General features: G+C 37.2%; 1 protein-coding gene across 1 annotated transcript in view; it reads left to right on the top strand.

Moving 5' to 3' along the window:
• The first annotated feature begins 850 nt into the window (after positions 1-850).
• The window catches only part of LONP2 (lon peptidase 2, peroxisomal), a 45,848-nt gene continuing 24,498 nt past the window's right edge, over positions 851-22,200 (top strand). Inside the window, exons 1-8 of the mRNA XM_082489545.1 lie at positions 851-1,201; positions 2,186-2,420; positions 3,236-3,367; positions 4,688-4,810; positions 5,651-5,814; positions 6,531-6,625; positions 8,731-8,989; positions 16,981-17,122. Of these exons, the coding sequence (XP_082345671.1) occupies positions 969-1,201; positions 2,186-2,420; positions 3,236-3,367; positions 4,688-4,810; positions 5,651-5,814; positions 6,531-6,625; positions 8,731-8,989; positions 16,981-17,122 (1,383 nt within the window). The 5' untranslated portion in view covers positions 851-968. The remainder of the gene's footprint in view (positions 1,202-2,185; positions 2,421-3,235; positions 3,368-4,687; positions 4,811-5,650; positions 5,815-6,530; positions 6,626-8,730; positions 8,990-16,980; positions 17,123-22,200) is intronic.

Below are 22,200 nucleotides of genomic sequence, written 5' to 3' on the forward strand. Positions count from 1 at the left end.
TGATTAACAAGGGATTGGTTAATGTGGTTTGTTACATTATGCAATTTTGATATTGCACCTCTTTTCACCGCGGGGGGGGAGTTACTGATCGTAGAGAGCTGCCTCCACGTTTGCTGGAACCAACTCCGCTGCAGTAACGTCCCGCAGCATCTGCCAGGTGCCGGGGTCTGTCTCAGCAGGCGGCCGGCCCGGCTGGGGCAGGGTAACGGGGAGCACCAGCGGGTGCTTTGCCCGTCGCTGCTCCCCGGCCCTCGGGGGAGGCGGTGTCCTGTGCGTCCCCCCCCGGGTTCGGGGCTGGCCGCGGCACTTGGAACAGCGCCCGCACTGACGGGGTAGCACCCTTGGGCCAGCACCACAGACGCAGGAGAGCAGATTCTTGTAAAAACAAACAAAAAATGGGTTTCCCTTAGCAACCATCCCATTTAACGAATGATAAATGTGTTACCCTCTCGTATAGCCTATAGACTCCGTAGCACTTTTTGCAGATAAATCGAGTCCTCCGAAGTTGTAAGTGCCAGCCTGACATCTGGTGGCTGAGGCAGCTGTAGCGGCACTCAGGGGACGCGGGAACGGCTACCCGCAGCGGGCTTCGGCTTTTCGGAGAGGGAAAAAACAAAACAAAACAAAACAAACAAACAAACAAACAAACAAAAAACAGACGAGAGAGAAAGATTAAAAGTAAGCGAGAAGCTACGTCGCTGCACAAGGCTGGTGAGCCTGTCAGGCCGGGCAGGCGAAGGTCTCCCCGCAGGGCGGAGGCGGAGGCGTCTCGCCCTCGGCGAAGGAAGGGGCCGGGGCAGCGCGCCCTTGGCGGCCCGGCCCGGCCCGGCAGGAGGCGGGGGGTGGCGGGCTGCAGCCCCCCCCCTGTCCCTTCCGGGCGCCCGTAGCGGGCGGAGCCGCGCGCCGAGGCTGCCCGGTGGCGCCGGTGTGTGGGCGGTGCGCAGCGGAGCGGAGCGGAGCGGGCGGCCATGGCGGCGGGCAGCGCCATCCAGATCCCCAGCCGCCTCCCGCTGCTGCTTACCCACGAGGGCGTCCTGCTGCCCGGCTCGACCATGCGGACCAGCGTGGACTCGCCGCGCAACATGCAGCTGGTGCGCAGCCGGCTCCTGAAGGGCACCTCGCTGAGGAGCACCATCATCGGCGTCATCCCCAACACCAGCGACCCCACCTCCGACTGCGACGACCTGCCCTCCCTGCACAGGTGCCGCCCGGCCCGGCTCTTCTCTCCCTCGCGGCCTCGGACGCTTCTCCGAGCCGCCCCTGAACGCGACACTGCCTCCCCGGCCGTGACGGTGCTCGCCATGTTGTCACCTCCGCGGGGGCGTTGGGCTCGCGGGGCCGGGCCTGGCCGCGGCGGCGAGGGTTTTCTGTTCCGCCGCCCCGTGGGAAACGCTTCTCCCGTGCGAGAAGCTTTTCTCGCTGCCCCGGACGAGCGTCCGTAGGGGCGGTGCATGGTGGCGGGGGCTGGGCTGAGCGGCGTGCGGAAGAAGAATTTTAAAAAGGAGGCCAAGGTGGAAGGGGAAAATACGGTCAAAGAACGTAGGCCAGGGGCATTAAGGCCGTCGCAATTGTTAACGATAACATTTTTCACCTAATAAGTAGCATGGATAGTGATTTAGGTCGTGTAAAATGAAGCCGAATTGTATTTCTGTGGGCTAAAGCATGAGTAAAATATGCTGTAACCCTCAAAACTTTATTACATTGATGGATTTAGTAAGGTTTTGCAAGAGAGTAACTTCTCTTTTAAATCTGCTTAAACAGGTACCTGTGATCTAAAATGTTTGTTCAGAATGAGGCTGACAATTTCCCTTTAAAGGGAAAAGAACTTTAAATTACTAAAGCTAAGTTTTCCAATGTGTATAGTTTAAGCAGAGATGTCAGCGTTCCTGTCCGCAGCAAGATCCATTAAATTATTTATGAAAAAAAAGACGTATGCTTCTAAATCATGTGATCATATTGTATTTTCTTAGTTAGTTTTTCAGTTACCTCATTCATTTTCAGGTTTTAGGGTTTGGTTGTGTAATCTGTGTTACGAAGGAAATTGTATAATTTGGTTGCCTTTCATGATAAGGAACTATCATCCAGGAGGTTCTTGCAATCTGTAGCTCGATTGCTTCTTGATAAAGAACACACAAAATGTTCTGTGGAAGGTGACAAATAATACAAAGATTTGGTCTGTTTTCAGGATTGGTACTGCTGCCTTGGCAGTTCAGGTGGTTGGTAGCAACTGGCCCAAGCCACATTATACGTTGCTGGTTACGGGCCTCTGCCGATTCCAGATCCTGCAGTTGCTGAAAGAGAAGCCGTATCCTGTTGCTGAAGTTGAACAGTTAGATCGACTTGAGCAGTTTACTAATCAGCATAAATCTGAGGAGGAACTTGGAGAGCTATCGGAACAATTCTACAAGTATGCAGTGCAGGTAAATGGTTTTAATCCTGTGTATCCCACGTTGATTTATTTTTGCATATATATGGGAGTTTTTGTTTGTTTCCTGTCTGCCTTTTTATAGTTCTTATATTTTTCAGTGGCTAGTAAAGTTTCAGTACTTATGCAACATAAATATTTCTGTTAGTTATACCTTAAGGCTTCTGTGTCAAGTTCCTGGGTGTCTATACAGCTCATTGCAGGATGAGTCTAACTATGTATGTTGGTGCTATGATGTTGGTATTATTTCAGTAATTTCATAATACTATAGCAATACTATAAATACACTCTAGTAAAAGGAATACTTTTGATTTTTCCAGTATTTTATATATATATATATAAATATATGTGAAAACATATACAATGGATTGCTTTTTGTGAGTGTTTTGGGGTTTTTTAATTATTAAAGGGAATTAAACCCTTCTAGAGCCTTGATTATAAACAGATGTTCTCAAATGTAATGAATTTGAATTTAAAGAATGTATAGAAAAAGAGTCATCGTAGTGTTAAGATAACTGGGAAAGTTTTTAATCAGGGTGCGTGGGGGAAATAAGACAAGTAGGCATTGAAAAAAGTGCTGCAAACAATTATGATATTTTTGAAGTTCTCAACCAAGCAGAGTCTTGATTGCCCTATGCTGAGTTAGTGCTTCTTCTGTGAACTTTCTTTTTATTTCAGTAGCTTTTTGGAAAAGTAACTAAAGACATTTCATACTGCAATATGCAATCCTTCTTAGGTTAGATACTCACTTAAATAATTTAAAAAAGAACATAGTAGCCATGAATGTTGTTCATTGCATGTTCCTTACAGTTGGTTGAGATGCTGGATATGTCCGTTCCTGCAGTCGCAAAGCTGAGACGTCTTTTGGACAACCTGCCTAGAGAAGCTTTGCCAGATATACTGACTTCTATCATCCGTACATCCAACCAAGAGAAGCTTCAGGTATTATGTTCTTAACCTTTTTTAAGGGGAGCTAGGTGTTTGCTATTTTTTTTTTTTTTTTCAATTAATCACCTTTAGGTAATCTTGAAATTGAGACTGTACAGTGATAATGTTGTGCCAGAAGGTATTTGTGTTACAACTGAGCATGAATACTTGTAAAAAGTTTTTATGCTGTTGTTTAAAGTGTTTATAGATCTGTATGTCAGAACTCATCTAATAGGTAAATTAATCAGTTAGTATTGGAAACCGTTCATTTTGTTAAACAATAAATACAACGTGGACTTCCCCTTCCTGTGGTAAAGATGATAAATCTTTGTTCAAATTGTGTTGAAATCTTGCTTACTTATCACAGTTGACAGATCATTATACATCTCTTAATACCAGCTTCAGAATTGTTTTTTTTAATCTTTTTAAAAACTGTCTTGAAGTGTGGGTTTTTTTAAATACAGAGACACTGGTTAAACTTGCATCATATGTCAAAATAACTATGCACAAAAATGGTACTTATGACTTGATGCTTACTAGTCTGATTTCTATATGTACTTGCTGTGTTTGGAAATTTTATTTTTACTTTTCTTTTGGCACTGCCAATACTGCGTGTTCAACCTTGAATTGAAACCATAAGTTAGGTTATTTCAAAGCACAACAAATAGAAATTAATGCAGTAATTTGAAATGAAGGTGTGTACTGTAGCTGAATATCCTGCTGGAGGAAGGTACACGAGTCATTAAATTTACCTTCTCCTTTTTTTTTTTTAAATTATTATTAGAAGTGTTAAAGAAAAGAGCAGCCAGTGGAAACTGTGGAAATACAGGAGAGCCAAATTCTACCCATTTCTACACATCAGCTTCATTAAACATGAAAATGGGATAGTGTATAAAAATTTTAAAAAGACAAAAAAAACCAAACCAGACCAAGAAGAACTTAAGGCATAAGGTGATTTTTCTTTTTCTGAGCTAACCAAGGAGATCATGCTGTTACTTTCTTAGAGGGCTAGGTCTTTCCTGAGGCTCAGTAATTGAAAAATAGAATGCTGATAGGTGTTTGCCAGAGCAAATGCAACTGAAATATTAAGACGCTTTAAAAACGGACAGGATAAATTACTTTTTTTCTATTTTGAAGTGCTTTTTAGTTTTGGCATCCAGACCCTTAAGGCTAGATTTTGTGTGCTGAATTATATTTCTTGCTACCTTTTTTCCTAAACCACCTATTCTATAATTCTGGTCAAAAGACAGTAACAGTACCCTCCCTGTTCCCCTCCCCTAAACTGATGATCCATCAGCGTGAACTTGTTGGCTACTTACAACTCTTTGCTCTTAGATTTTAGATGCTGTTAGGCTGGAAGAACGGTTCAAGATGACTATACCATTGCTTGTTAGACAGATTGAAGGCCTGAAGCTGCTTCAGAAAACAAGAAAGCCCAAACAGGATGATGATAAAAGGGTATGGACCTTTAAACATGGGATACTTAAACATCCTAAATAAGTATAAAGATGCACTTTTAAGCAGGCTGATGAACATGCACAATTTTAATCTGTGCAGTTTTAATCTATAGCCATAATGTTTCATGGTCAGTCTGGAGCTGCAGAGAACACCCAGCTGGCAACTTTGGCTGTTTAGATACCTAAAAGAGAAAATATTCTTTTAAAACTGCCTAGGGCTATTTATTTATTTGTTTATTTATTTATTGTAATCTGAGCAATTTCTGATGTTGAATAAATGCTCAGGTTCCTTTAAAGAGTTATGTGATGCCCAGTTTACTTGCATGGTGTGCGCACACTGAGTTTGGTAGCTTTTGAAATACAGATAAAGAACATGTGTTGTAAAATGTAGCTTGCAGAACTAGGGCATCTTGGACTTTTGCTGCGTCTAACTGTACTTATGCATTTTATGAAACAGAAAGTAACTGAGAAATGAAAAAAGGTAAGAGAAGATCTGTTTGTAAGATTAGGCTTATTCTGCTTTATATGATGGGCTACAGTGCCCCAAAAATCACAAATTACTATTTTCAGTTTTGTTCTTGTTTTCTGTTGTCTGCTAGTTTAGGGTAGATGATAAATGCACTTAGGAAATACATACAGTAAAATAAGAACTCTAACTTTTTAAAGTAATACCAGTAACACTTTGTGAAGTTATTTATTGAATTAAAATCTTCTGAATTTTTCTATGAAGGAGGTGCTCCTAGCACCTTGCATGTTTTTGTCATGGGTTCCATTCAAAACCAAAGTACACATCTTATTTAAAAGCTGATACTATTCTCTGTCTCTGTTCTCCATTTCATAGGTTGTAGCTATTCGTCCTAATAGAAGAATCAATCACATTCCAAGCACGACAGAAGATGAGGAGGAAGAAGAAGATCACGATGATGTTGTCATGCTGGAAAAAAAGATTAGAACATCCAGTATGTCAGAACAAGCTCTTAAAGTTTGTCTTAAGGAAATAAAGAGGTAGGAGACTTTCAAATGGTGGTTTCTTCTCTTATTTCATTTTTGAAAACAGATCTTGCATTCACCTTTTCTTATTTGATATGTTTGTGTTGGTTGTGTTTTGGAAATTATTTTTAAAAATTTAGTGGAATGCTGGTTTTTGCTTGTAAATTTCGCCATTTCATCTTTTTGGAACATCAGAGGTGATGGCAAAGAAATATGAAGCCTTCTAGGTACGGTTTATACATGAATATAGCATTAAAGTAAGCTCTAAGCCTCTATGTTATGAAGTGAAGATCTTAAAAAAAAAAAAAAAAAAAAAAGCTAAATAACACCATATTTGGTAATAATTAATGAATAAACTGACCCAGTTATTGAGTCTTTTTTCCTGTGGTTTTTTTTTTGTGAGACGGTAACTGCTATCCATGGTGATATGACGGTTAACAACCTCTTTTTCAGTGAGGGTGTATATATAGTGGTACATGCATAGTGTATGCTTAGGGAACTGACTCTTTTCTTCATTTCTGTTTGTATCCTATAAATAATGTATTATTATGCAAAGACAATCTCCTAATTCATTGATTAGCGACTTGCTTTTTTAGTATTATGGTTGTCAAAAAGTAAGATGGTATGCTGATGACCTCAAGTTTGCTAAATAGCTGTCTTGTGGTGCAGGAGAGTCTTACTTTGCAGTTAATTCCTGTCTGGAGTTATGAATTCTGAACATACATTTCCAGATTAAAGAAGATGCCTCAGTCAATGCCGGAATATGCTTTGACAAGAAATTACTTGGAACTGATGGTAGAATTACCATGGAACAAGAGTACAAAAGGTAAACCCTTCTATTATTGTTGATTTTCTCTTGCACAGACATTTTAGAACAAGTAAGCGTCATGTAAACGCTATGTACTTACTTCTGGCTTGCAAATGTTTGTCTCGTTGTCTGATTGTAAAAAGGTCATAAATGCGTTACTGAAGTCTTACTGTCTACCTGGCTTCAAGTAAGATCTGGATACAGAATAGCCCATGTAGCTCAGTTGTACACCTAAGAATGTGAATTTAAAAAGTATTAGGAATATCTACACAGAAAAATGAAGGTATTATTGCTTACAATCTATGCTAGCGTATGTCTAAAATAATGAAGAAGAGAGCATCTAATTACTTCTCGTATGTCAGACAAAAAAGCTTTTGTACATTTCTGTAGCACTAGTCTTCCCGAAGAAGGTTCTGGTATGTCTTAAGTTAATCAAGTTTAGTAAGGAACAAAAGGATGAAAAAGCACAATTGCAGTTAATTTTAATAATTACAGCTTCAGGTGCAATAGAAAAACTGAGTATCATGTCACTTTTGTACCACAGTTCTCAAAAGTTGCGAGTAGCGAGTGATACTATTAGTATGGGAACAGTATACAAAAACAGAGAGTGAGGAAAGAGTAGATCAAACGTGACTTTTCTTACTGACCAACAGAAGTAGTTTAAGTGGGCAAAATGACTTTCTGGAAGGTGTACTGCTGGAGAATAGGATTTGAATTCCTTCCAGAAGCTACTGAAGAATGAGGTTTTTGAGCGGCATTTAAAACAATCTGATGTTAAATAAATTTAACATACCACACCAGCAGAAACATCTATCTTTTGCCTTCTTAGTATGCATGGCAATGAATTTTTGCTGTTTTTAACTAGTCTTGGCTGTTTATGAATCTTCTTGTAAATATTTTCTTTAATCATTAAATTGTAAAAAATCTGCCTACAGATCTTTGCAGATCTCTATGGTATTATTCAAAGAATCCCAAGATGCATAAAGTATTTGTTGACACTCTTGTCCTAGCAGAATGTGTTTTTTGGTGAAAGTTGCTCTTTAATCTTGTAAAATTGTGCCATATTGCATGTAGTTTGAAGTTTTTACTTTAAGCAAAGTTGCAAAGTTTGTATTCACATTCTTGTGAGTGATGTTTTGGACTCCATAGCTACAGTAAATAAAATATACATGAATATAAAAATAGAAAATCCAATAGAAAATTATGATCATTAGTGAATTTTTTGTTCAGTGGTTCATTACAAAAATTCACACAGTTGATGGTGAGAATTTAATCACAGTTGTCTGTATGTGAAATATGCACACTTATGGGTATGAGGGGTCCACATCTGGAACACATAGAATTTGAAGGGTGGGTATGCGCAGTCACATCAGAGATGTGCACGTCTCTGGGTCCATCCAGAGATAGACTTCACTGCTTCCTGCCTACTCTCTTTATGTTGTAGAGCAAAGGAGAATACAGCTGCTTTGTGCCAGAAATTCCTGATCTGTGTAAAGCATTAGTTAATGTCCATCGGTGAGGCCTGACCATTTATCTCCAATTATGGCAATTGTAAAAAAAAATTAAAAATTTCTCCAGTCCTAGTATCATTGGGTATTTTTTTTAGTGCCAAATCACTTGAGGTGTGCGTAGCAAGTAAAGCCTGCCCTTCAAGTCAGTAAGATTTTGCTCTGTTTGCAAGATCGTTATAGACTTATCATAAGTAGATGATGAAGATGTAGGGATGAATTTGTCTTTTGACCTTACGTGATCAGACTTACTTCTGTGAGAAAGCAAATGCTGAAACATTTGCTTGTCATTGAATCACTGTTCTAGAGTAGACACTTAAGTTCATTTGAACATGATTTCAATCTGTAACACAGTGAAAAGGTGTTTGTTTGTTTTTTTTTATTTCATTATCAGTATTATCTGTCTAGCTTATGTCTAATTTCCTTATTAAAGGAAAATTATAACACACTTGTTTTAGGAAAATATTGTCTGAAATATGTGTGTGTGTCAAGGAGATTACATTGATGAACATGTTTGAGAATGTGTTTGTTTCTAATGTTTTGTAGAATCAATTATTTCAATTTTTAAAGGTAAATATGCTGATTGATATCTTTTCTGTTGTCAATGATTGATAGATCGCCTTGAAATTCGTGCAGCTCGAATTCTTTTGGATAATGATCATTATGCTATGGAGAAGCTGAAGAAGAGAGTTTTGGAGTACTTAGCTGTCCGACAGCTTAAAAACAATCTCAAGGGACCCATTCTTTGTTTTGTGGGGCCCCCAGGAGTTGGTAAAACTAGTGTTGGAAGATCAATCGCAAAGACTTTGGGTCGAGAATTCCACAGAATTGCTTTAGGAGGCGTCTGTGATCAGTCTGATATTCGAGGCCACAGGTAACTACTTCCTTTCCTAATTGCAATTTTTTCTTTTGTTTGTTACAGAATATATTGATTATTTTCATTGTTAGCAAATACTTAGGAATTTTGCTTATTTCAAGCAACGGTAGTTATTCATTGATTTTTCTTGGTATTCAATGGTATTATTCAGGAGAGAATTTCAGTAATGGGAATGGATGTTTAGTGTTGAGATACAGCCTTTATTCTTTCCTTCTGCTGCTGCCCTTTATTGTCATAGGGGAGAATGGAATTTCATCTTCAGTCATTTTTGCACTTTGAGGTAAAATTCAGTTGAAAGTCTAATGCAGAATCTTAAATGTTACATCTGATTTTTCTACCTTTTAAGAGGGATGTAAAGATTTAGCTATACGAAGTAGCCTATGAATAGCAATGCATTACTTTATAATCATGTTTGTTGCTAAAGCAGGAGGAGAAACTTAGAATGATACTTTAAAGTTGGTAGAGGATAGCAACTGAGTTATTTAGTATCTCAAACTTGTTGGTGTATTATTTTTCCAATTTCAAACAGCAGTTTATTAGAAGGACACCTAAGATGGAAGATTTCAAAGGAGATTTTTTGGGTGACTTTCCTTAGGACTTTTTTTTGATCTTGCATCTACTTCTTAGTCTTTTAACCCGTTTGTTTATATTAGTCCATTTCCCATTCCTTGCAACCGGAAGCATAATGAATAGGTAATGTAAATAAGTAACTGCCAAACATCCGTGCAGCATTTTTGGTTCCATTAAATCCATTTTATGCTTATTACATGCAGTGCAGGAAATTTGGAATAATGAGTTTGTTAGTGTTCTAAAGAGCTGTAAAACCACGTGGTTTTTTTTTTTTAAAGCCACATTATTGAATAAAATTTCTCCTTACAACAGTAGGTAATTTATTGTGAATTAAAGCTATCAGTTATTTCTTTGATGCCATGTAGCAGTTAATTTTGTGCAGTGACTATGCTGCTGCTTTCAATCATCAGAATACACCACCATTCTTTCTTCAATTCCAGGTTATTCTGTAACTTCTTTTTGTTTTCAAGGCATACAAAGGACCTTGGTATTCCTACCTCTTCCCTATGTAATTTTAATAAAAACTTAAAAGAAATGCCCTGATAAAAGTTAATTTTGTGGTGTCTGACTTCAGACTTCTGACTGTGTAGCTAGTTGCATATGTGAATATGTTACAGTGGTGAGAGCTCACAGTCCCAACTGGAAGGAATGCAGGAGACTCACTGGGAAATCTTGTGCTGAACATATGCATAAACTTCTAGGAATCTGGAATATAATGTATTTCTAGGAATCTAGAGTATAATATACTACTGATCACTTCTTAGACCAGAACATGAGAGATGGAAAAGCGACAAAAGGTGATTTTGTACTTGATGACAGCTTGAAAATTCAGGGTTGTTTCGTAAACCTTTAGCCCAGCACCCTTGATAAAACGATCAACATGCATTTCTTCCTGCACATTCTTCTGTGGCAAACTTGCAGTTTTGTTTTCCAGAGTGTTTGACACTTACCCAGAGTTTGTAGCTTGAAAGAATCATCTGCAAGTTTTTTCTTAGTGTAGGTTTGGTCAACATACCCAGCAGCCACTCAGGCTTTGTAGATACATTTGTTTTAATGCATTGATTATTCACTGCATAGCGGCACTCCGTGCATGGGTGTGGTTTGTAAACTTTCGTAACGTCTGGCCTTTTTTAACCAATTACTTACACACTAATGGAAAAAGAAGTGAAAGTCTGTCGTTCTCCTTCACTATGTATTATTCCTGTAATTCATAAATTGTATTGTTAATCGCTGCTTAATAAGTTAGAATTCTGATGTTTCATATTACTTATGGTATGGATCCTAAAAACAATTTAAAATGTGATTCAACATGTTGCTATTCGAGCTGAAACCACTAGAGGCTGTTGAATACTAAGCATTATAGGTATAAGTAGTTTTCCCACCACTGAAGCCTTTGTTACAGGGAAATCGGGTCTGTGAAATTGACATTATTAGTAAAAGCCAAACTGTCATCAACTCTTACTCAATTGCCAGTAATTTCCTACTGGTTTCCTTTCTTTGTTTTGTTTTGTTTTGTTTTGTTGTGTTTTGTTTGACTTTCTATCTTGTGCCTAGACCTAGTAAAGAATAAAGGCTGCTAGTCATGTGATAAAGAGGCTTTTGAAAACTTTTAAATTCAGGTGTTTGTGGCTGTCACTGTAGTATTTTTGAGGGCATTATTAAATTATTAATGCATGTTAAGCTAAATGTTACAAATTTAATATTAAAAAAATTACTTGAAATTAGCTGATGGGGAGTATTTGATAAGACAGTTTATTTTTCATCAGCAAAGGAAATACTGTCTAGAATTAGCAAGAGTATCACGTGGTTACTCTTTAACAAACAAGTGTATAGTTTAGAAACAAACTTTAGAGCAGTTAGTACAAGGAATCCCTTGTAACCAACTGCTTTTGCAACTTTTTTGTAGGTAAAATCAAAACCAACTGTTGCATACTGGTTTTTTTCACTCTGCTTAATTTTTTTTCTGCTTTTTCTGCTTCTCAGGCTAAGATTTAATCAAATTAAAACTAGAGCTTTTGTGCAGACCTCTCTGTATTGTCCTTTTGCGTGAATAAACCCTTCAAGTTATTCTCAGTCAAGTGAATCTATATTGTGCATCTGGTGGCAGTCAGAGAGAGGAATTACAGAGGTGGTCTAAACATGGGCGAGACATAGGCTGCTGTTCTCTGAGTTTTACTGTTAAGTAGGCTGATTTTCTAATGTTACATGTTAGGAGGCATTCTTTTTCTCCTCAAAACCCTTTATTGCGCTTTAAGGCTTAAGTTAAGGACTCCGTTAATATTGCAGAAGAAAGATACTATACGTACCTCCAAATGTACTAAACTTTTTTTTTTTTTTTATGTACTAGAATGTTAAAAAAGAAGCTGTGGTTCAGTTTTACTTGCAAGCAAACATTGCCTGAAATAGCTTTCATTTTGGCCACTTATTACTGTTGTAAGTGAAAGAGGCAGACTGATAGATTCAGCAAACAAAATAAAATATATTATGTGGCAGCAGAGCAGGGAGTGATGTTTCCACTGTGATGTGCTGTTCCATGTGATGTGTAGCGTGGGCAATTGGAAATGCCCAGTTTTTGCAGTTTCACTGTGGATCATGTGCTTGCAGCTGGGGTTTGTGAATCATTTTTTGATTAGGTGAAGAGCAGCAACTACTGTTCTGCATTCCCAAAGTGAAATCATCACCTCGGTACAAAACCAGAACTGCTTTATCAGACATCCTCCAACTGTTGTTTGCATTTACCCCTCATCTATACCATATGTTAAAGTTTGCTGGTTTACATTTGTTGTTAACTTGTATTAAAAAAAAATTATGAAACCAAACCACCCTGAAGGATGACTTAGAACTTTTTTCCAAGAAACTCAATGCATTTAAGATCGCTTCAGTTCTGATATTTTGTTTTATACACAGGCTATATGATCTTCTCTGTTGCATGGGTATGTGGCTTTCTATTTTTAAAAAGGAAAGATGTAATTGCGCCGTTTATTTATAGTGGTGCTGGTGAGATCACTGTGAAGCTCTCTTTTTCTCTCTCTCATTTCTGTGTGAAGCACTCTTTCTTATATTACCATTGCTTTTCAGTCTCTAGAAGTTTGGATAGTTTACTTCTGGCTTAGGCCTGTGCTGGAGGCTTGCTCAGGTGCATCGGTATGAGAAAAGGCATGATTCCTCACCAGTACAGCTATGCTAGCAGAAGTTCACAGCACAGGCCTTGTTGCAGTAGAAAAACAGCAAACCTCAAACAGTTTCACCTGAGGGAGGAATAGCTTTGTTATACACGTATAAAGCATAGATATATTTGTAAAGTGCTTGAGTGGATGCAACCTCTGTCCTTGCAAATAATAAGCTGTGACCTTGTACTAGTGAGTTCGGAAATAGTTTCTTTGGTGGCATTAACTTTGCTATCTTTGCCTACGTATGCAGTTTGAAAACCAGTGTAGTTAAAAAAAAAATTAAAACTTTTTTTCTTTAGAACAGTATGAAGAAAGTGGGTCGTGTTTTTATGAGTAATACTAGTACTGTTTTAAGGGTTCCAATTCATACACATTCCCAGTTTACATTGGGAGAGCTGACAAAGTTAGACTTCCCAGCTGTCTTTCTTGCTTTTTCTAGGATACGTAGCTCCCAATGACAGACTATACAACTCTAGTGTTTTTTTTTAAAGTAACTTTTCACTGATTTAAAAATAAATAAAAAGATTACTAAATTACCCACGTTCTGTGGCATAAGCTCTTAAGGGTTTTTTTTTGGTTGTTGCTACACAAGTGAGATAACCAGGAAACTTGATCTGTACTTCCCGTTTTGAATGGAAAGCAGCTGACTGTCTTTCTAGGTTTAATGCATGGAGAGAAACAGTGCATCAAAAATGAGCAAAGCCACATTATATCATCAAAATGCAGATGTAGAATATTGGTTTTCCTCCTTTCAACCCTAGCTAAAATAATGAAAATAATGAATAACATCACATTCGGTGGCTGCTGTTGACAAACAGCAGTATAGAGTTGAAACTCAAGCTACGAGGCAAAGGTTAATGTCCAGACAGACAAATGGCCATATCTGCTTGTAATTTTCATGTATTCTAGTGGGTTTATATGTAAATATCTGCAGGGTCTGTCTTACCCAGGACTTTTGTGTTAAGGTATGTTCCATAACAACCATTTAGAAATGAAACAGGCTACCTATGTATTTCCAAGGTAAAATGCTACCTTATTGTTCTTGGTCATCCTCCATATGACAGTTGCATTGGTGTTCTTGACTTGCCTTGGAGATCTTGAGTCTTTTGATTAAATGAAAATGTGTCACAGATTTACACTGTTACACACAAAGAGTGAATTGATACGTAGGTATTTGTTAACCTAAAATTTATAGTCTGAGTTTCTACGTCATGATACCTGATCAAATGACATAAATAAATTTAAGCATGCATTTATTTGAGATTTAGTGCATCGGTTAAACATTTATATTGGAATTAGTTGTTTAGATTTACCATGTTTAAAGATGATTGAAAATACAAATAAGAAGACAGTATGAGAGAGGAAGAATAAGAATAGTCAATTGTCAGTAACGAAAAGAATAGCAGAATGTTTCTAGCCACCATGTGCTTTTCTCATCTGTTAATCTTAATTCTGTGGACACCGAATATTTTGCAGAACTGCTCCATATTTCCAACAGTAGTTCCTTTAATTTTGACGCGTGAGTTTCTTGAAGAACTCTTAGTTAGTATAGGGAACCCTTTCATACTTTTCGTAACATTGGATCCATTTCAGTTGGACTGTTTTCTATTTAAGTTTTTTGTACAGTAGCTCATGACCCAAGGCTTGCTTTGGACAGGGTGCATTAAAAAAAAAAAAAAAAAAGAAATTAATGATTTTCTGTCACTGTTAGAGTGTTTTTCTTATTGCTTGCTTTAGAAGCCACTTGATTTTTGTACTCTTAAAATTGTATTTCTCCAAGGTATTGATCTCACCTGGCTTGTCAAAGTTGTCTTCAGTATATTTGCTTTTTTCTGCTTTTTCTTCACTGCAAATCTTGATACATTGTGCTTCAGCCTACCTAGTGTATGATTTATTTTAAAACGTTAAGAAACTTGAGTGTGTACAGCAGTTAAATCTTAATGAAAGATGCTATATCTGTGAGAATCTTCCACAAGTGTAAATATGTCATTAAATACCCAAATAGACTTGAATCTAAAATGACTGTGGCTTGAAGTCTATTTTCAGGGTTGTTTGAGGGGAAAAAAAGTATTTCAGTCTATTAACAACAACTTTTTTGTATCTGAAGAAAGAACATCTCTTCTTGTTCCTGTTTGGTTGGTTGGTTTTTTTAAGTGCTTCTATTTGAAAAATTTTTAAAAAAGTTTTAAAAGTGCTATGTGTGTGTGCATGGGTATGAACAAACACATTTATTATTCAGAAAACCTTTTGGTACCTAGCACTTATTGTCTTTTGACCTGTGTTGTTGCAATTGGATGGTGCAGGAAAGAGAGTGATTATTCACAGTGTTTTCCCTTGACGAATGAAACCCAGTTTACCTTCATTTAGTTTAGAATCCAAAGCTGTTTCTTAAAACTAGATGGAACATAGATATCTCAAAATTTCATAGAATTTAAAAGGAACAGCTAAAACTTTGTGTATATAAAACCAAAAACATGCATTAAAAAAGTATGTCTTTAGGCATGCACTTGAGAATAATGTACCAAGCAAGAAAGAAGAATGTTTGATGTTTACCTAATGATGTTGTCCTATTACTGGCATAAATAGAATATTAAAACCAGTCAGGCTACATTGTCTCTGAAGCATATAAAATTATTTACTAGTGCAGTAAGTGCCTTTTGATTAAAAAAAAAAAAAAACAAACCCACCAAACAAACAAAAAAAAACAGAAACCAAACCCAAGAAGAACAACAAAACCACCGCCAGCAACCAACCAAAACCACAAACAAAAAAATAACAACAAAAAACCCCAAAGAAACCCCAGAAATTCTACAATGATTAATTTGAGTGCACTTGTAAATTATTCACTTCTGTGAACTTCGGTTCTGCTTCAGTCTTGTAATTTTCTGATTGCATTTTATAGAATCCTTTAATTCTTTTGGCAAGGTTGACTGTGTGCAGATGGAGAATGAAGTGGCATGCTAATGCTAATATAATAGCTCCCCCATGCAGATTCTTCATCTGTAATAAATGTTACATAGTGAAATCCTCATAGGAGAGGAATCCACTCACTCGCTGCCGAGTAAGACTACCCAAAAGCAGTGAGGTGATAAACTATTGCATGCAGGCTGCTCCAGTCTTTAGCAGCTGTCTCATGAAGGTGGTAAATAGGTAAACTGAGATCCTGTTGCATTTCTGGCTGTTTAGAAGATCTTAAAAACTTTTATTTTTGCACAGATCTAGAATTAAATGTAGTAACTGGAATTTGTTCCCTCAGTGATTAAATATTACATGAAACTAACACTGTTGCTGTGTGGTTTGAGTTGGGTTTTTCTAATATTTATAGTCTTCTCTAGTATCTTTTGAAATTACTCCCATGGTATTTTTGGTTTCTTCTTTCTAAATGTCATCCTGTTTATTTTGGACTGTATTAAAACACATCAGATGGCAAAGCAGGCCTGTTCTGCATATCTGCTTTGTGAGGGTCATGAGATAGGTGCTGTAATTCAGCACTTCATGTATCTCTTTCTTCTTAAGTGACCAGTGTTTCATACTCTTAATTATAGTGTTTTGTTTGGTTATGGCACAAACAGAAAACGCTGTGATAAGTGGAGCAAACAAGGGATGCATGTAAAATGTAATTGCTCTGTGCATCGTGAAAAAAAGTTTTTACCACCTTTGCTGAAAAATTCAGACTCAGAACTTTTTTGTTGTGTTGAACTGTTCTAGTTTTTATTTCATGTTGAAGTGACATAGTAAATACAGTTATTTTTTGTGAGTATTAATTAAAGCATGCTGTATATATATACATTGACAGTTCAGCATATTTGGAATTTTGCCCTAATTTGTAACTGTGTGAGCTCTGTTGTGATCAAAAAACCACAGTATCATCATGATGAAAATGTTAGTATTAATGAGGTTCCCAAAACTGCTTCTGCTTGTTCATACAGTACAAGGAGGCTTGTACTGAATCATGTAAAATGCCTGCAAGCCATAAAGTTTGGATATATTTTAATGCATCTTTTTATCTTTGCAGACCAGCTAGTGTACCATGGAACTGGGATTTTCATCTGCTGATATAATTGCTTATAATAGTTCAGATGCATATTCCATAGTTTTATCAACTAGTTCCAAAAAGTTTTACAAAAAAGCAAGAATTGTTACAATGCTGCTTATTCTTATATTTTCTTTTGAGTTTTACTTCTGATGTTTCTACTCCTGTTACATGTGGCTGGTCCCTCTTTCCCTATATACATTTATTTTTCACAGGCGCACCTATGTTGGCAGTATGCCTGGCAGAATAATCAATGGATTGAAGACTGTGGGGGTTAACAATCCAGTATTCCTGTTAGATGAGGTTGATAAACTGGGGAAGAGCTTGCAGGGGGATCCTGCAGCAGCCTTGCTTGAGGTAAGAGATGTTAAATTACAAGCATTGTTTCATTTGTAATTAAAAAGAATTAAAGTACTGGACGCAGAAAGGAAAATTCACTGGACAAAAGATAGCATGACAGTGTCAGGTTTTTTATTCAAACACCAGCTGCTGTGTTTTGACATCTTTGGATTTCTGTCAATTACTTGTGCTCAATGCAAATGCTTTATATGGTATGCTAAGTAAGCTACCTCGAATTTCAGTGATCTGTACTTAAACACAAGGATGTACTTTGTGCCGGGTTTTATATTTAAAGACTGTTCAAGCCTTAAGCATTACTTATTTGGGGGACTTCAAGACATTGATTTTTAATGACCAAATGCTGGTAGCTCTAAGAAAGAACTGTAAAGCAGCCAGGTGGTAGCTGGACTTTTTCAAGTTTTCCCTTTCTTTCTTGGAACAATTTTAATATATTTTTGAAGCTTTTGATGGCACAAGCTTATATGGGAACTGAGCGTATTACCTACCGTTTAATACGGACTAGTTGCATGTTCTTTTAGCAGCATTTCTTTAATTAGTGTTGTAATTAACTTTATAAACTCAAGTTTTTCCTTTAAGTCCCAGGTCCCTACTCCTTGACTGACTATGATGTGGTGAGAGTTTGCTTTCCATGAGAGTCAGCTATTAAGTGTGTTTTTTCTGAAATTCTGGGACTCAGACCAAGATATAAATCAATCTAATTTTGAAGTATGTGGTGTAGTTATTTTATCACAGAGTTTAGAGGTGTTAAAATTGATTTGCTTAAAGACACAGGTAAAATATAGGAGGCACAAGTAAAGACTTTGGTGGGTGAGTTACTGTTGGAATATTTTGTAAATCCATCAACTGTTGAGATGTAATTAATTAGGTTAGTTGTTGGGATTTCGGGAGGCTAAAACCTGGGTGATTATGAAGATGATGAATGGAGGCCTATGCCTTGCAGGCTTCACGTATCAGAGGAGTCTGTAGCAGAGACCAGTAATGAGTTGCCAGAACCTTCTTTCTGCCTTCTTTTTCCCTGGAGTATGATACATGATGATATCCCAGTACAATTCCTTCTTCCACCGACTTGCATATTCAGCGGTTTTATTCTAGCAGTTTGCTGGAGAGAGGAAGGAGCGTCTTTTCAGCTATGGGGAAGAAACAAAGAGCATTGCCTTTCCCCAGCACCTTAGTGCAGAAGGCTGTGTATATCTTCCTGTGCTAGCACAGATGATGAGGAAAGGAAGGAATGAGGAAGGTAATAGTACAGCAAGGCTGGACTAGGCTGAAATGCTTGAGGCTGTCCAGAGCAGATGTAGCATTAGTGCACTTAAATGTTTTGCTATTTTGCACATTTAGAATTTCCTTATACTGCTGTATTTTTACTCTGTCTACCTCTCTTTTATGTTCCCTCTGGCTGTAGGGGCTACCATCCTAATCACTGTTTCACCTGAACTGCTTCTGTGATCATTCTTTACCTGTTTCAGTCAAAAGGAGTTGGCTTAGTAAAAGATATTTATCCAAATTTTCTGAGCTAGCCTGGCTCACTTTCGCTGAAATGATTTAGGGCGTAATCCTAGAAGCATTTCAGTTGTCAGACTTAAAGTATGGTAACTTCTGTAGCTGGGCGGTTGTAGGTGGGGATGAAAGTGGTTCTGGTAATATTTCCCTACAGAGTCATTCTAATGACTCTTTTTGACTGACAGTGCTTAATACAGTGATTTGAATATGAAAAATGCTACTTAAATTAAGGTGTCATGAGCTCATCTGTATGCTGTATGACTTTCTGCAAATGAAATGTCAATTGGCATTCTACAAATGTCATTATTTTCTTCCTGCTAGATAGTGTAAAATTACTGTTTTGACAGGGCCAACTAGTTCTTAGAAAATCAGCATATGAACAGGCTGTGGTTTGAGAGCTCTGTTTTGATCTTTGCATGTTAACATGAACTAGTAATAATTTAAATGTGCTAGAAAATACCATGGCTTCACTTGGATAGCTTTTAAAAATGACAGTTATGATCCTTTACCTGTGTATTTCTCAAGTGTGTAGCACACGTTTCTAGGGTGTATGAAAAGCCTCTAAGTGCAAGGAAAACAAGCAGGAGAGTGTAACAAATATTCAAATACATTTTCTTTTTACTTTTTCCCTTGCCGGGATTTTATTTACTGTTTGCTGTTACTGGTGATGAGCTCTTTTTCTGAGTTTTCTGGTATTTCTTCTGTCATTTCTCCTTTAGATATTGAGCTAAGCTGGCCTGAACCTAGTCAGTGCATGGATAAAAAAATACCTGAAAACCAAATTTTGTTGGCTAGCTGACTGTTGTTTGCTAGGCAGCCAAAATCAGTAATGATTTGTCATTTCTTGGAAAGAGAATAACTTTGTTTGGAAGTGTTCTGATCATGAATCCAGATTTGTACATTAATATTGTTAATGTTATTCAAGCTTTGCTGTTTCTTTTAATATATTTTTCATTCCCCGTCTTGCCATAGAGAATTAGCATTTCTGTTCTTCTAGCATATCAAGTGTGTGAGGGCAAATAAAATTAATTTAATTTTTAAGTATTTGTGTTTGAATTTTTGATACTTTGTTGTGGCTTGGGGATGTTTCTGTTTTCCGTATTTTAAATTCACGTTCTCAGTGATATTCAGCTCAGCTCCTGCCATGGATTATTCCAGCTGAGGCTTGTCAGGTTAGCTTCCAACTCTCTGCTTGGGATGCAGTCTTTATGTAAGTCAATGCTAATTGACCATTAGTTGCATCTGGAGGAGTAATTGCTCTCTTAACCATGTCTGGGCTGCTCCCATGTGAGATCTGTATATCCCTCTACTGCTATCTAAACATCCTGAAGCAGGTGCTTCTCCTCTTCTAATGGAGAACTCATGCCTGGACATAACAGCTTAATTTTCATCTGCTTTTTGTGGTTTACATTGTTGGAAAGTCCATCTGGAATGAGCAAAGGTTGCTATTATGTAGGAGAGCAAACAATAGTAAGTGGTCACCTAACTGGCACATTTGTTTTCAGACTGCTGCTTCTTGTTTGGTAAGTGCCATCATTAAGTATAAAAGGCACATCCTTTTTTTCTTAATGTGTAGGTGTGTTAAATTCTCACTGTCTACAATGGGATATATTCAAGAAGAAAATTGCCGTACTCTGTAAGCTTGGAAGCAAAGGTTGATGTTTTATAATTGCCGGATATGTGTTTAGTTCTAGTGCTTCTGCAGAGTTGTTGCTCAAGCAAAACAGAATGTCTTCCTATTTCCAGTTACTGTTCATCAACAAGGGAATGTTTTAGTCTAAATTTAGATGAGCTCTGTTTAAAACACAAGAAAACAGAAATGGATCCAAGTGCCTGATAGTGAGTATTTGTATGCAGGAAAATTAGACCAGGAGCATAGCCAGGCAATTAAATGTTCATGGAACTTATTCTGGATTTTGTGGTAATAAAAAGCTGGTACAGAGAAGCCTTTGTATGCGTGTGAGCTGTCGGCCATACATTAACCAAGATGTTTTGTTCACTGAATGTTCTTTTTGTACTTAATATTTTTATATTGGTTGAATATCTTTGAAAACTTTTTAAATGGAACTTTAGCACAGATACCTAGCTGAAGAACAGTTCTATTTGCTTTGGAAAATCTGGTTTAAATGTGTAGGTGTGATACTGGTTTATGTCTTATTCTAAGAAATAGTTACCATGACAAAGAATTGTTATTCCACAGAAATGCTAGCCCTTGTACAAAATCTCAGATAATTCACATTTTTAGATATAATCTGAGTTGGTTTTGATTACAGTTTCCTTTACCTTTATTGGATACTATTGTTAGTGCATGAGTACAGCATCACTATTTTGTATATCTTTGCAAATAATATTATAATCACCAGATTAGCAGTTAGTAGGATTCATAAGGATTTCTAGTTGCAGACTAGAAGGAGAAAGAGATAAACATGCATGTAGATAAATGTTATAAAAAATCAACTTGGTCTGTCAGAATACATTGTTTTTCAACATCTTTAGCTGAAGAATTTGCAACTACTTCCAATAGACTGGAATTTTGTGGAAATACCATGTTATCAGTGAAAAAAAAAGTAAGTTGAATTAGGGTTTGCTGTTTAAATCAGTTTTGAAAAATTTGCAAGAGTAGACTTTGAATGGGAGAGTAATATTTGGTATAGAGCTACTTTGTTTGAAGACAGTTTGTAGATGCTTGGAGAACTCTGATTGAATTACGCATTGGTGTACTTGGCTAGTCAGGATACTTCAAGGCCTTTGCCTTCATCAGTAAAGAAGGGAGTAAATGATAGCAGCTGCCTGCTGAGGAGGGCAAGAAAAGAAGCTTTTGAATAGCGTATAGCCAAGAAACAATAACATTCACTGAGTCCCAACCTTAGTTTTAGAATTTAGGCATATTTCTCAGCATGTTTTAAGATTAAGGAGAACATGTGACTTGTATTTTATTACAGTCACAATACATTTCCGAATATTAGTCTTAACTCTGTGCAGTACTTCAAAATAAAATCAGAAATTGTTCTGTTTTTAAAAAACTTCTGCTGTTTCTTGTATTCTGTAAAAAAAGTATTTTGCTAGTTTGTTGTGATCATAGAACATTGTTGTACTAAAGATTTTTAACTTTTCAAAGACTGAACAGAATTTGAGTAATGAAAATTCAGAATTGTTTCTTTCATAACCAACTAAGAAGTGCTCAAATTCAGTTTTTTAGAGTTATCAACACCATTCTTGGCTATAATTCAAGTTGCTAAGACAAGGGGTGCATTCATTTGGGTACAGGCAGATAAATTATTTTGACAGCAGTGTGCTATTTCTCAGGAGATGCATAGGTCCCATTATTTGTAACATGAGAATTATTCATGTTGGCATAGCATTGATAATTCATCATTTGGGAAGGAAAAGTGTGGCAGTACTTCAAGGGGTGTGGAATGAAGGTGGTTCATAGGTGGTGATATAGAAGCCGAGTGTAGATTGTTATATACAATGAACTTCCGATTTTCAGCACTGCTACAAAAATGATAAGACAGCACCTTAGTATGCTCGTGATCTGCATATATAGAATATTTGTCATCTAATGCAGAAAAACA

Source organism: Vanellus vanellus (genome assembly GCF_965231255.1).
Source record: "Vanellus vanellus genome assembly, chromosome: 12".
Taxonomy (NCBI): domain Eukaryota; kingdom Metazoa; phylum Chordata; class Aves; order Charadriiformes; family Charadriidae; genus Vanellus; species Vanellus vanellus.